The sequence below is a fragment of the Armigeres subalbatus genome, chromosome 2 (genome assembly GCF_024139115.2).
Source record: "Armigeres subalbatus isolate Guangzhou_Male chromosome 2, GZ_Asu_2, whole genome shotgun sequence".
NCBI lineage: Eukaryota > Metazoa > Arthropoda > Insecta > Diptera > Culicidae > Armigeres > Armigeres subalbatus.
The window spans coordinates 104,331,115-104,347,736 of NC_085140.1; the positions used below are offsets into that span (position 1 = coordinate 104,331,115).

General features: G+C 38.1%; 1 protein-coding gene across 2 annotated transcripts in view; it reads right to left on the minus strand.

Annotated features, from left to right (window-relative positions):
• LOC134210562 (85/88 kDa calcium-independent phospholipase A2) overlaps positions 1–11,440 on the minus strand; it is a 53,358-nt gene extending 41,918 nt beyond the window's left edge. For both annotated transcript variants that reach the window (XM_062686628.1, XM_062686625.1), the window contains exon 1: positions 11,410–11,440. In XM_062686628.1, the coding sequence (XP_062542612.1) occupies positions 11,410–11,425 (16 nt within the window). In that variant the 5' untranslated portion in view covers positions 11,426–11,440. The remainder of the gene's footprint in view (positions 1–11,409) is intronic.
• Positions 11,441–16,622: the final 5,182 nt, after the last annotated feature.

The window sequence follows — 16,622 nt, forward strand, 5'->3', positions numbered from 1 at the left end:
ATATCACCTTCATGCGAGTACAGCGTTGAGTAACTAGTACTTCATGTGTTACTACGGTGACTAGCCAAATGCTATGCAGATCACAACATAAGAAAAAATGTTCAGAAATAATTTTCAAAAACAAACGCAAATCATTTGGCAGGGAAAGAGTTACTTCTTGTCATGTTCCCAGATAGCCAGCGATCCTGGTTATGATTCAACTGGACAACTAGACAAATTTTCCCTGGTGCTACAGGTACTTAACACGATCGCGATTTTCTGACGTTCTGAAAATTCTAATTTGGCACAACGCAGAGCCTCGACGGCTTATGAAGTTCCATATCTCAATTTGTCAGTGTAAGAACCAAAACTTTAATATAATATGAAATTAAAATCAATGAAAAATGAATTAATGAACAAAAAGCATATTATACACGCAGCAGAATTTCTTACGATTAAACTAAAAATCTATATTATTGATTTCAATAATCGGTCTATTATTGAATTAAAAAGGTGTGATTGTTGGTTCTACAATATATTATTATTCAAACAACAATAATAATTGAATTTCAACAATATTTATTGTTGTTTTTAACTTTACTTGAATAAAGATAATCGTGTATTTTTTAATGCGTATTTTTCTTGCATGTTTTATTGCCATTTCAGTTATCTCCAAAATAAAAATAAAAATCTCTGTGAAAGGGTAATTTTGATTTTGGAAGATGTTATTAGGTCCTTAAAGTTTTCTGGATGTACTGGCAACTCATGTAAGTTCAAATATTTAAAATAATTTAAATCCATAAAGTAATTTTTCTTAAACTCTTCCAGAATAAAAGGGTTCCAACGTTCCAGTGTCTGGAATGAATGTTGAAGCTATAAGTTGTCAGAAATTAGCTTCACGAATGAACAAATGGCGAAAATGTCTGGTAAATAGAGATGAAATTTTAACTTCGAAGCAAAAGCAAAACTTCATAGTCATATCTCTTTTTTCAGAATATTCACTCATTGTCACGTCCTGGTTACATCCTAACAATTGAAGTAGGGCATCAGAAGATATTTTTTTTGAAAAAAATGTATTAATATATGTCTAATTGAATCTAAAATATAAAAAATCTCAACATTCATTTGTTTCTTATTTTCTTTAATCTAAAAAAGAAAAAAATATAAACTATATATAAATCATTATTGCATCAACAATATTATATTGTTGAATCTACTGTATTCATATATTGAAACAATAATAAAGCTACAATTATTTCAACAATAATATTGTTGTTTCAACAATAACGTGAGTTGAACCTTTGATTGTTGTGATTGTAGAAACAACAATATTATGGATTATTTCAAACGGTAAATATTATTAGCCCTGAGCTAACAATATTTATTGTTGAATTCAACCCGAAATATTGTTGTTTCTACAATACATTTCTGTGCGTGTAATATTTTTTCCCATTGTTTTTTGGCAGCTTCGAAGATTCTCCCGAGGTTAATTCACGGAATTCTCGAATTCACCTATTGCTACAAAATACTAGATTACAAGCGTTTTTACAGTAAAACAAAATATTTTTATTATATATTAAGAATGGTTTTTAAATTTTAGAAATCTTCAGAAAACCTATTCCTACCTTTACATTATTTTGCTCATAAATTCACCCAAAGTCTACACATACTACTTCAAATAGTTTGACCACTTAATCTTTACATAAAACGATTGCTTCTCCGACTGAAAATGACTCAATAGATCTATCTACGACATCACACAATATACCTATCGTCATTTAGACTTCAATCTATGTTTTGGATTTCTCTGCCTTTCCAACCACGTTTTGATTCTGGGCGGCAGTAGAAAAGTCATTGAAATTTTTATTCCATTTATGAAATGTTGATTGAACAGCATGACGTACATTGCAAAACATTACTTATCGTGAATGTGTGGGGAGAAGCGTTTGTTTTGAGTCATTAGGAGCGGCAAATATATCAGATATACTTTTTGTACTGTATGTTACGAGTTACGAGCTTTAGAATCTGTGTGTAATTCCAATTATGGGTAGAGTGAAAAGTATTGTAATGATCCACCGTTTATTGCATCACTACCAATCATCGTAAGGGTGACAAGATGTCAAATTGATCACGTGTGAACGCAGCCTCGTTTCGTGCTCTTTTCGGTTACTCCAAGGGCTTCGTAGACGACTTTTCGATCATCCTTGCACAAGTTTTTTAATAGGCCCTAAAAGAGAAGCCGCTTTAAAATGTTTTTAAAGGATTTTTTTATGAAATCTAATAATTCTTACCTTACGTTTCTCAACGGTTTTGCACAGAATACCTGTTTGCACTCAAACTATCGACGGCTTCAACATCATGTTATAGCGCGCACGGAATAAAAAAATTCATAATGCGCCCATTGTTCCATTCACTTAACGCAATGGTGAGAAGCAGGCAGTGCGCGCAAAAACAGCATCACAAAACTGCGCGACAAATAAATGCCTACATTCGTTAATTGTATTGTCTGTTTAATTATCCTTCCTGCCTATAGAAAGCAAATCATAGTCCGTATTTTTTTTTGTAAATTGTTTATCTTGTTTATAGTTCCCCACCGCTGCCAAACCAATGATTTCCACACAACGTAGGGCTCAATCTCTGGCCGCAATAGTACCATTTCCTCAATGTAATCCAGTATCGATCAGGGTTCTTCATCTTGATATCGATCACATCGAGAGATCGAGAGTATATTTGGCGCTGATATTTCTTTCTGGGGATTTGCTCGAAACATATTTACCAAAACAATCGTAACTGTTCATAACAAACTTTGGCTTGTTGCCATAGGCTACTGCATTGCAAAGCTGATGGAAGAAAAGGTATTCATCAAGACGTCAAACCTGGGTACCGAGGGACCAAATGCAGTACTAGAAGTGGTCCCTCGAATGAGCTCTACAGTGACGTCTTAATTAGTCTTTGGTATAGATAAAATTCCATTAATAATTATTGGAACGATTAATTGAGATGCGGTTTTCACTGAGTGAAAGCTGTTGAGTATTCCTTTTAGCTATGTAGGTTTTCTTTCAACATGCGCTTGATGGGAAAACGTCATTAACAGTATAATGAAAAAAATAAATTTCTTCATACTAATTTGCATGCAAACTTGCAACGGCTTGTTCTAAATCAGTTTTAATCCAAATGAGCTCAAATTTTCAGAGAACACTCAGACCATGGTAAAGAATCAGATGAGCACTGTGGAGCAAAATCGATTTTTGAACCACCCTAATGCACAGCATATGTTTCGAAATGGACAAATTGATATGAAATTTGCGAAAAAGAATCCACGTGTCTTGGAGGCACGTGTCTTTTTCGCAAATTTCATATCAATTTTGGCATATGCACAGCCAAGATATTTAACAAAAAAAATGGTTTTCGTACGGCCGAGTTGCCGAATAATATGCAATTAATTGAAAGTTAAGTATGTTTAACTACACTTTGTTCTAGGTAATCAGATAAGGCTATTGGCAAATTCAAAATACGTGTAGGCGTGTTGAATGATAAAATTGAAGGAAGTAAATAAATCTGTTTAAACTTTTAAACCTGAAAAGAATTATAACAGATCAATAAGTTGCATGTAATACAATAAATGCAATGGAATACAACAAACGCCTTAATATATGCAATATCGGGATCAAGTGTGTCCAAACTGTGGGGGATCAAGTGTGTCCATGTTGAGTATTTATCTTGATTTATTTCTCCATTCAATGTGAAATGAGAAATAATCAATTTAATGAGCTTATTCAATTCTGCAATAATAAAACTACGTCCAGTAAAAATTTGACACGTTTTGGTTGGATATATTCAAAGTTATTAAACTTTTTACCTTTGCAGAAAAAAAGAATTGAGAACACTAAAATAATAAAACCTTTCTAAAACACATATACATAAAGGAAGTAACATCAAATGTTACTCAGATTCAATTATATGTCTAACGGATCTGTTCACACACATCAGTGGTATAAAAATATTATTAAGTTTCGAGAAAACAGGGGGGATCATGTGTCCCCGGGGATCACGTGTGTCCAGTTTCCCCTAAAGGCTATATGATCGCTCCAAAAACAAACTTTTTATAGAAGGCCCGGAGACCCATAGTGTTATACACCAATCGACTCAGTTCGACGAATTGAGGTGATGTCTGTGTGTGTGTGTGTTTTTTTTCTTCCTAAGCAATGGAGGGGGAATCTGCTCAACAGACATCCTGGGTTGACCAGGAAGTGCGGGATTAGGGATCACCGAGGGAGACAGGACTACATCCCCGACCCGCTAAACCGTTTCCATTGCCGCCAAGCCCATAGTCCCTTCGGTACAACCAGAAAGTAATGCTTCAAAGAGGGGCCAGTGCACAACGCACCCTCGAGGTTAGCTGCGTGTCCTTGCAGCACCGAACATCGTAACTAGCTTTTTTAGAAGAACACCATGGTATCGTGCCAGCGCGTTGCCGGCTTTCCAGGTGGCCTTACCACGCCCTATGTCCTCGGAAGGTGGGAAGGGTCGACTTCGCGCCTGCTTCCCTCTGCACGACTGGTATCACGAATGATGATGCCGCGTGAACCCCAAAATGACCTTTCTGCGCTAGGGCCTATTCGCCAGCACACAGAGAGACTTGCCGACGCGGTGCCTACGCCTGCCCTAGTCTTGAAGAGGACCCCTTTCCGTCCTCGGGCTCGGAACCCGCCCGGTTGACCGACGCCGCGAAAGCGACGATACCATGTTGTTCTTCGCACGGCCACTTGTTCGATAAAAGGATCGAGTTCGACCACAAAGCATGACCACCGGTATGACCCATGAAGCCGACTCCGATCCCTTGGACCACCTCTTATTTGCGCCTGAACTAGCCATCCTTGAGTCCACGCACCACCTTCTGTGTAGCTCCGAGACGATTTGGGCGATAGCCGATAAAACGGCGTTTCAGCCAACTTCATCTTTACACATCCTCCGAACTAGGTTGTCCGGGGTAGTGTCCAGACCACATGTGGCAAGCATGTGATCACGTATTGCGCGAAAACGTGAGCACACGAACAACACAAGACAAAATTTTCAAAAAGACTTATCTGCTTTCGTAAACAAAGATTCAAACGACAATTTGACGAATCTGATAGCTCTCCCACCCAAACCAACACCATCATCGGGTAGCGGAAGCCTTCATTTACCTATTGATGGTGTTAGTTTGCGTGGGAGAGCTATCAGTTTCGTCAAATCGTCGTTTGAATCTTTGTTTACAAAAGCAGATAAGTCGTTTTGAAAATTTTGTCTTGAACACGTGTTTCGCCGTTTCCTCTAAACCTGCGCACACCAAACACTCGGGCGAGGCCGAGCAAGCCAGCTGCGTTACCTGCACTTTGATTTTGAAGCACACTTAAACGCCGGGCACATCGAACCCCCCATGGGGTGCTTGCTGTTCACAGCTTTGCGGGAACAAATCAAACAGTTGGGATGGTTCGTGCAGCATTGTGCCTTATGGGCTAGGGACAAAAGGTCGAAAGGACAAAAGGTCGAAAGGACAAAAGGTCGAAGGGACAAAAGGTCGAAAAGGACAAAAGGTCGAAAGGACAAAACATCGAACGGGACAAAAGGTCGAAAGAAAAAAATTTCAATGAGATCAAAAAGGCGAAATAGACAAGAAACTGAAACGGAGAGAATCAATCTCGCGCCATAGTTATCGCACCGCACCAGAGTAGAATCAAGCTCGCACCACCCACACAGTTGTGTATGCTCTTTTATTTTCTCACAATTTTTAACAATTAAATAAAATTCATTCAGTGAGTACAACTAATAGATGGATGTTTGAGTTTTCTAAATGTCACTTCGGTTTGTCAAAATTGCTCACTCCGCACATCAAATGCACCGGCGTGTATTGAACGCAGGTGTATTTTTAATGCACGCGTCTGCGTGGCTGAGGCGTGCACTGTTTTGACAGATCAAAGTAACATTTAGAAAACCTAGATATCCATCTAATATTTGCACTCATTGAATGAATTTTATTTAATTGTTAAAAATTGTGAAAAACTGTGTAGGACAACTCTGTCTCGCACAATACAGGTTTTATTCATTTCATAATTCAACAATCTTCAACAATCAACAATTAGAACTATCTATATATTCATATAATTGTTTCATAGACATTACTCCTTCTTTGAAAATTGCTCATTCTTCGACTTTTATTAATGAGATAAGTGTGTAATTTCTGCTTGACGCATTTCACAAATTCCTTTGGAATACACAAAACTTGTTATCAACTTGTTTTCAATCGACATTTTGTCCCTTTCGACCTTTTTGTCCTTTTCGACCTTTAGTCCTTTTCGACCTTTTGTTCCTTTCGACCTTTTGTCCTTTCGACCTTTTGCCCTTTCGACCTTTTTTCCTTTCACCTTCTGTCCCTTTCGACGTTTTGTCCTTTCGACCTTTTGTTTTTTCGACCTTTTGTCCTTTCGACCTTTTGACTTTCGACCTTTTGTCATAGATTCGTGCCTTATGTCCCTCCAATCCGCAGCGTCGGCAGAGATTGCTTTTGTCAGAGCCTTTGCAGTCCCATTGCTTGTGCCCCGGTTCCAGGCACTTGAAGCAAACTTCGGGTTGCTCGTATATGCCCACAGGGCATACCGACCATCCCACCTTGACGCTCCCTAACTTGACTACCTTGGAGGCGTCCGTTCCCAGTCTCCACTTCATACTGTCGACGCAATGCCGTGACGAGCTCTTCGACTTCGGTGATCTCGTCCAGGTCTTTAACCCTTAGATTCACCTCCGTAGTGAGTGCCCTCACCTTGACCGTCTCGCCTAGAACTTCCTCCGCCAACTTCTTGTAGGCGGCACCCTTTTGCTCGAGGATCATCTGGCCCATCCGGGTACGTCTTATTCGACGTACGTTGGCGCCGAGTTCACCGAGCTTGACGTCACTCCTCTTCGCCTTCAAAACGTCCGAGTACTTAGCCTCGTTCGCCGTGATGACTAGGGCATCGCCCCTGGAGCGATTGGCGCCTACTCTAGACTTCTTGCTACCCTCATTCGCCTGGGCCTTCTTTTCGGCCCTTGACGTCTTCAGTTTCCTCTTGTTCTTGACCAGGGTCCAGGAGGCGTCATCCCCCTCTATTTCCCTGGTCTGGTGCGGCTGAGAACTCTCAGCCTGCTGTAACCCCTTACCACCGTCTTTCCTGAGTGGACGGACCTTTCCAGGTCCTTCCTCCCCCGGTTTTGGAGGTACCTGGCCGGGGTTCAGCTTCCCAGCCCCACTACCCTTGTTCGGGGTAGTAACCCTCCGCGGTGTGTGTGTGTGTGTGTGCGCACAAAACGACGCAAAAAATGTCACTCATTTTTCAGGCACTTATCCTCAACCGATTTGCTCGCAACAAAATGCATTCGACGCAGAATCCTTTCCCATTGTTTCCTATTGAAAATTGGCCAGGTCGGACTATGGGATCGGAAGTTATGGCCAAAATACAAATTTATACGTAAAAATCGCGTAAAAAATGTCTCCATTTTTCGGGTACTTATCCTCAACCGATTTGCTCGCAACAAATTGAATTCGACGCAGAATCCTTCCCCATTGCTTCCTATTGAAAATTAGTCAGGTCGGACTATGGGATCGGAAGTTATGGCCAAAATACAAATTTATACGTGAAAATCGCGTAAAAAATGTCACTCATTTGTCGGGCACTAATCCTGAACCGATTTACTCGCAACAAATTGCATTCGACGCATAATCCCTTCCCATTGTTTACTATTGAAAATTTGCCAGGTCGGACTATGGGATCGGAAGTTATGACCAAACTACCTTTTTTTAATAAAAAAATCACAAAAAATGTCACTCATTTTTCGGACACCTAACCTTGATCGATTTACACGCAATAAGTTGCATTCGACGCAGAATCCTTTCCCATTGTTTCCTATTGAAAATTGGCCAGGTCGGACTATGGGATAGGAAGTTATGGCCAAAATACAAATTTATGCGTAAAAATCGCGTAAAAAATGTCACTCATTTTTCAGGCACTTATCCTCAACCAATATACTTTTTGCCTTTCTTGTGCAACAAAGTTGTACCGAAAGGCTATAATTTCTCTCTGAAAACGAACTATCGGATGCTTCCACACTGATACACTTCCCTCCCTCTTCATACGGGAGTTTGGCAGAAGGACGGTCATGAGATTTATACCATAACAAATATTGCCCTCCGCTCGCTCGATGGGACTGACATTTCCGTTTTCTTTTTGTGTAGTCAGAGCTTCAGTTTAACAAACATCCAAATGTGATATCCTTAAAATATATAACTGGGTAAAATAAAACAGGGGTATGTACATCAAAAAGATTGGAAAAGGAAAAAAATTGTCGAAATTCTTATTAGCATATTGTAGATCAAGTTGAAAACCGAACCGAGATCTCGCGTTTTTAACTGGATGTACAATATCTTTGCTTGAAATAATCCGATTTTCATCGAACGGACAAAGAAGTTTTTCTTTTTTACTCCTAGCTACTTGCTCATCTACTTTCAAGCAAAATCATTTTATGAAGGTCGAGAAAGGCACCATCACCGCCAGGTGGATTAATCTGGGTTTTTAAGAATACATGGTGGTTTGGTGCAAACCTGACTGAAAAGATATCTCACTTTTACTCAATGTATTGTACTTTTTACAACAGTGCGAGTTCCGGAAGGTTAAGAGACCAATTTTTGACGAGTATAGTTCTTAGTAATGCAGGTCGTAGAAATATCTGCATCTTTCTTAGGTAGGTGTCCAACTAACCATCCTTTCCAAATTTGAAGCTTGAAACTTACAATTTATAATTATATTTTCACCTGTGCCATATTGAACTACTGAAAATTTGATGAAAGAATCTTTAATTTCAACACATTTTACTTACGTAGATGCAATTTGAAATTTCAGTGTAGAAATTCTTATACTTGATCTCATGTGTATCGATCTTCACCTGAATTTGAAGACCAGTTTAGTTTGGAATTCATCATGGGGTATGATCAAATCGATAAAATCTGTGAAAATGTTTGATTCATCGAAAAGTTGACACGAATGAGACAAATCACGTAGAAAAATCAATAATATGAGTCAAGAGCGCCATAAACATAAAAATGTCACTCAAAAGTGACCCAATAAAGCGATTAAAACATGTTTTTCTCTACCAATAATAAGTAGCTGTAGGAGAAAAGTTCCCACAACGTTACCATGGTGTATATTTATTGACATTACGTTCGTGGCATACTTGATTCCATCAAATTAGGTCCGACCAAAAAATGGTTTCGTAGCTCTTTTCGGGTACTTCACCGGCGCGGCGGACACTCTCTTGACCCGTTACCACAGGTATGTTGATTTTAGATACCCAAACCGAATTATTTACCAATAATAGATGCATTTAAAAATTGCAATTAGCATGCGTTGTGAATAATGAACCAGTTCGTGCGTGTTCACGCTGTATTCGTTGACAACAAAAAATGCGGTTGTTTCAATCAGTTTAAATGGTTTGAACGCTGTACATAGCAATGACACGAAAATAAATTATATATAGGATTGAAGGTACTTACGTTGGACATATCAGCCAAAAATAAGCCAAACATACATAACCAAAGGGATGTAAATGGCGAATGAATATATGTTTCGCGAATTAATTGTTATACGCATGTTAGAAGCATTAAAATTGTATTTCACAACCAGATTATTAACAAGTATCGTAAAGCTCGAATATGGCTACCGCAATCGTGGCCCTATAATTCCCCTCTCGTGTCTGGAATGGCACTGATTTACAGATGAAAACAGATGAAACTGGTTTGCACAGCATTTAAAGCCGTAAGTGGCAATTGCAAAACATGTTTAATTAGTTCTACAGATTGTGCAGTTCAGATCTTGATGTTCTACAAGTTTAACTAAACATTATCATTAAAAAAAACTGAGAAGAGACCTACACAAATGGTTCGTTTGGTTTGAATTTTGTTCTTCTTTTCATCTCATGTGGCGTACATTTTTTTTCTGCTTTACCCATCTTGCTCACAGAATCTTCCTAGCATTAAAAAAAAGTTTTCAGTTCGCGTGATTGAAATATATGTTCAATTAAAATCCGCACCGTTATTTTGTGATACTGTACAAAATAGAAAAGTCTACAGTATCAATACTTTAATTCTTAAAGCTGCTGGTTGCATCAGACAGCTTGTGACTACCTTCAAGTTCTTTTTTATTAACTTTACAAAAAAAATCTCACATAATTTCCCTGGGAATATAAATAAATTTTCTACCCACGCCTTCTTGTAGACGATAGTTCCTTATCGAGACTAATGTTCTGTTCAATCAACATTCTGTATATATGCCCGGCTCACCGCAGTAGTCCGATTAACTGGGTAAGAACGATTGATAGCTCCCTATCCCAACAAATTATGCAATTCATGGTTTACCGTTTCAAGAGTCACGGTGACAAAGTTGGTGGTTGGATTGCCAAATCTAATGTATTCAAGTGTGGCTCATTCATGGCATGTTTGGCGTTTGTTTAATCAATTCAGATCTCTTGAAATGAAAGATGAACTGAAACGCACCACAAGCGCAAATCTACCAAATTTTGGGGAATGCGTCGCCAGAACCAACGATAAAATGACAGCATTATTTTTAAATCTGGTTTGTAAAAAAACAAGAATAACATTACTTCTCAAATTTCCTAAAAGCAATCAAACGTTAGAGTAAAATAAATCATTATCTTCGTTTCGATTTCAAATAAAAAATGAAGCTTCTTTCCATACTCCCCACAGTCATGCCACTTACAACAAGACCCTCACGGTTGGAATCCTCTTTTCTTTCTCATGGATATGCCTACAGGTGATGTCTCGAACCGGTTCCGTCTTTCGGCTCGACAATAATGAACTAGCAAATTTATAGTTACTGCCTTCGATAGCGCAGCGCGTAAGGGTACGAGCACTAGTGCCAACCAAGTTGCGGGCTCGCAATGGTCTTAGGTACACTGAGTGACGAGCTGAATCTTGTATGTTGAGAGCTGCTTCAGCCCCACAACACGTGTAATGTTAGGATAAAAGTAAGTAAAAAGTCGTGAGCTTGACGACAGAATATTGTCAACATACTCAGTGTGGCGCGTTTCAAGAGTTTTCTTATGATATTTTCGGCATAGTATACCGATTAGGGACTTATGGCCGGTAGGTAAATATGATTCAATAAGCGAACGATGATGATCATCCGATTACATTCTGCATTAGGGGTAGGGTCACTGCTTGGTAAGTTGATATCTTGGGTCTGTGTGTGCTGTGTCCGTTGGGCAACTTCGCAACACAACCTGCAGTGTCACCACTTTGCAACTCAATGGCACTGGGTCGTGATCTGCGGAGGTTAGCTTCCGAATCCATATCATATAGATCTAATACCCTGCTCAGATGTAGAAATATACTTCTGCACTTACCATTGAGGGCGTCCATGTCTAGGCTTTGTAGCTCTAAAGTGCGACGCAGTTGCTGCACTAGTTGGAGATGATATCGGAAAAGATCTTCACTTCGATTGGAATCACTATTGTCGATGTCACTACTGAATCTGGCTACGGAAATTGTAGAGCTCCAGTTCAAGCGAGCAGAGTTACTTGATCTGGCGAATAGGAATCTACTAGCAATGCTTCTACCCCTAATGAGCATTTCAAAGAGACTAGTCATTATTTAGCGGAGTCAGCGTTTCTGTGACCGACCGACGGGTTCAATTATTCTCGGTTGCGAATTCAAACACACTTGAGCATGTGCCTCCATTAGGAACTGTCAGCACCACCATATTTTGAGTTTTTTCTTCATTCATGTTTTGGGACCTCAAATAATGGCGTTCTTGTTTGTAGATGGTTATTTTCTCAATGTGATTGGATTTACTCTTTCAAGAGCTTCCTCGTTCTCTACGTAGGAAGACGCTGGATATATTCTCGAATTGTATATTAGTCATGAGAAAGACAGGGAATATTTATTTCTAGTCTCATAGGCGTTATTGCGAATCTCGACTCGACATCATTTTCGTACGACTGTTTTCAGGATTGCGCGTTGCGAAGTCAGGATTTTTATTGAATTGAAGCACATTTAATATATTCAAAGTTCGGATACTGGGAATTTCGGTAAGATCCTTTCCAATTATGTTTTAAAATTAAGTACTTAATTAAATTGTATAGGGTAAATCCGGGTGAGATGCCACACCTTTTTAAAAATCGATATTTCTTCAAAACGAATCGTCTAGATGAAACTCTAATTATTCAGTTCAATCAAAGTTAATTGCCTATATTCCGAATATTTAACCACCCGACTTGGACATTAATTTACAATGTTCTGAAAACTTATATGCGAATATGTACATTATGTGGAAGATATTATTATTTATTTATTCAGACTAAGGCCGAAGTGGCCTGTGCGGTATATAAGAGTCTTCTCCATTCGGCTCGGTCCATGGCTAGACGTCGCCAACCACGCAGTCTACGTAGGGTCCGCAACTCATCTTCCACCTGATCGATCCACCTTGCCCGCTGCGCACCTCGCCTTCTTGTGCCCGTCGGATCGTTGTCACCGGGTTACTGTCCGACATTCTGGCTACGTGCCCGGCTCACCGCAATCGACAATTTTTTCTGGGTAAAATAAATTGACGAACATAACCGTAAAAGTTTATTATTCATTGATATCTCGTTAATTAGTATGACGTTTAAACAAGTTACTGAAACTCGGCAGTCAAATTTGAAATAGTAATATGTAGTTCGTGATTCAGCTGAGTTTCGGTAAACCCATCTGTCATACGTGAAACCTCTGTCGCTGTTAAAAAAACATGTGAAGAATTTTAATTTTTTTGGTAAGCATTTAATGTATTTAAACTATACATTTTGCATTGATTTCGACATTGAAAGTAATAATATTTTCGTATTAATTTTAGCTTGGGCTGTATTTGAAACCAAAAATTGCTGCAGACAAAGCAAGATTGACGGTAACCACTTTGCCCGCTAGGGGGGAGGGGTGTAAATTAAATATGCTTTAACATCGTTAGAAAAATTTGCAAAACTATTCAGGGAAAATAATCATTTGAGCAGCACCCACTGTTTACATCCTCAACGTTACAGAATTACAAATTACTACATCAGGACACGGTTTGTAGTATTTAATTAATACATGGTAGTACAAATTTCAAATATTGTACAAAAAATATATAGAAAATAGAAATCCTATACATTTTGGTAGGCAAATTCATATTTGCCGTACCATTTTTAAAGTTTTGTTTAGCAATATGTATGTACACCAAGAAAAATACGACACGAAATACATTTTACTTTTTATATTGATTGATGCTTTTAATATTTGTTTTTATTAATCTGGAAAAAAAGTAATGGGTAATGTTTTAAACATAACCGCGTGTAGACGTAGGACTTATATAAATGTAACGTATTTACATTTCACTTTTGAATTTTTGGGGTTTGATTATAGGTATTATGGATATTTATATTGGAAACGACAACTTTCATACTGTGTAGAATTATTAGCGATTTGTTTTTTTCAAATCTTCTGGAAATAAAACCAACAATCTTGAATCTATTATATTCACTACAGTACATACATAATTAGAATTGCTTTGTTTCTAAATATTAAACCCTTATTTACTCAAGCAATTGTAGGGATTTAATAGATTTCTTATTGATGATAGTAAAGTTTAAAAATGCTATGAATAAAACTTTTAGACCTGGGCAAACCGTGCTATTTTAGGGAAACTGTCTGGTTTTCCATTTCATTGAACATATATTCATCTTATCACCAATCATCAAAATACAGCAAATTCTTTGCTAAGAAACGAGTCGAGGAGCAGCAACCCTACTAAAATAGAAGATGTACAGCTAATACCTCAACGAAAAATTATTTTGTGCAATTCCTGATCATAAGTTCATCTATCGCTTCAAGGCTTGTTAAGCTATGCAATGGGGCAGGATATTATGGAATATGATTGTTCTTTTTTCAGCAACATACCAAAAGACAAAGACAAAACATGTTGACCTATCGTAGAATAAATGAATTATTTGCACTGTAAAGGGAATCGCTTTTTTCATGCGGGAGATAATTTTCAGCAAAATACACATTTGTTAATTAACTGAAAAATATTATTTACCAACGAAACCAAGAATTTCAAACTGCATCGGATTCAGATCCATACGATGTATAAATGTCGAAGTTATTTTTCACTGGACAACGATCTAAAAACAGTGAAAATGCCTCTAACTAAAATGTTGTTCAAATATGTCCCACTTGCCCCATGTATGTTAGAACTCAAAGGCAAGTGAAAATTGCAGATTTTGGCTTTAATTAAAACTTTTAAATCGTTTTCGATTTATTTTTTTATTGCGCAAACTATTCACCTTCCACATCAATGATCAATTTGGAAACGACTATTTTGTTGGAAATTCATTGAATTAAAATAAAAGTAATAGCTTTGGGTATTCTAAAGCCATTATCAAACAATAGCATTAGCATAGTGCCTCAAATGTTTTTTTTTTGTGTCGGCTATATTCGATGATAGTCCTGCTTCATCTTTCTAGAACATTGTTACCACTAAAAACGTTTATCGATTCATCGGCAGCCATAGTACCCACTTACCCCTTTGCCCCGGGGTACCTTAATGTTTAATATAATATTCTTCTGGAAATTTTTTTACGGTCTTTTTTTACGGCGAAATTTTCTAATTTGAAATGGATATCAGCACCAGTAGCCTTGCGAGTAAAGGCGAAGGATTGTCAATCCGGAGATGGCGAGTTCGATTCTAGGTCTAGGATTTCAGGTTAGAAACTTTTTCGACACCCTGGGCACAGCATATCCTTTGTACTTGCCCACAAGGTACATACATACTTATGCAATGACGGCATAAAAAAGCTTTCAATTAATAACTGAGGAATCGCTAATAGTATACTAATTAAAAAAGCAGCTTTCAGTTGGAATATAGAGCCATTGAAAAAGAAGAAGATCAGCACTATTGCCGATTGTGCATCATTTAATTTGCAATGCCTTCTGCGAATGAATGGAAATAATTATTGTTAATCAAATTTCTATTTTTCAATAGTGTAGTTGATGCTTTGTTGTAATGTGCTTGTCGTTTAGTACCAACCACAACTTAACATATGGTCAGTCATATGCCGTGACTCGTTCCCATCCCGGAATGATGTAGATTATTAAACCAATCACTTTCTCAGGATAAGCAAACTAAATCCACAGACAAACAGACGTAACAGCTTGAACATTTTTCTAAAAAATCCATCGCTCAACTCATCTACCACCATCTTGCGAGCACGTTACACGAAACGATGTTTCGTATGACATCGTCACCAGAAGGCGCTGGAGTGAAATGTCAAACTCGAAGGATTACGACACTAGCGCCTCTAGTTGTGAATTGTGTAATCAATCAAATTCAAATTGATCGTTAAAGTCATGGTCGATGGTATTTTCTCTAGTGTTACGTCTGTTTGTCTGTGCTAAATCTCTCTGGGCTAATTTATTATTCTTCATCCACCACCGCTGCCCTCTAACCGTGAACTCCGAGAGATGCAATTGGCGATCGCAACCGACACCACTGCATCCGATCATCAAGCAGAGTGAAAAAAAATGCTTCCTTTCCTTTTATGCATATTCGCAGACCCACCGGGAGCTCTTCCGCTGGCGACTGCATGTTGTGTAGGTAAAAAAACACAACGAACGAACGTGGAAAAAATGCGAGAGCAGACAGCACTTCAGTACGCGCTGCTGTCACAAACTGGAAGGACTCGCACACGCCAGGCACTGCTTCTTTTATACACAAAGAAAATCTTGCGGTGGACCCGAAGGCCTGTGACTCACCGCATTTTGATGTCCGCGTTAGGAACGCACGGGATTGGTTACATGATTTTTTTACTGACTTTGACAAGAATAGAAATTTTCAATAGCTTATAGTTTATAATATTAAGTTTTATTGAAATTAGAAAATTGCTGTAGAGTGTCCGAGTCGATTGATATATAAATCTTCAAAATCCATCCAAAGATAATCGCGCTAGTAACGTTCGAAATCTTCCCTTTCAGCGTAACGCTCTCGATTTCCAAAAATCTAAATGACACCCAGTATAGTAAAGAAAGACGTAAGTCCTACGTCAAAAATCACAACAATAAGAAACAAGTCAAGGAGCAGTAACCCTACTGAAATAGAGGAGGTACTGCTAATATGTCAACGAAAAATTATGTAATGTTTTGATTCCAAACTCCGAGTCTACGTCAAGTTTAATAATATAATTTCTCAGAAAATGAAAAACATAGAATAAGGCAATATTTATTTAAATATTCTTCTAGAAATCATTTTTTGCGGACTTTTTTTTAAACATTAACATGTGATAGAGCGAAATTTTCTAATCTAAAATGGATATTAACACTATTGCTGATTGTGCATCTTTAATTGCTAATGCCTTCTGCGAATAAATGAAAGTAATTATTTTAATCAATTTTGTTGTATGCATCGGTGTAGTTGATTTCTTTTGCTGGGAAAAGAACTGTTATAGTATAACAATGTTTTAATGTGCGTGTTGTTTAGTACCAAGCACAACTTAACATATGGTCAGTCATATGCCATGACTCGTACCCATCCCGGGATCGTGTTGATTCTAAA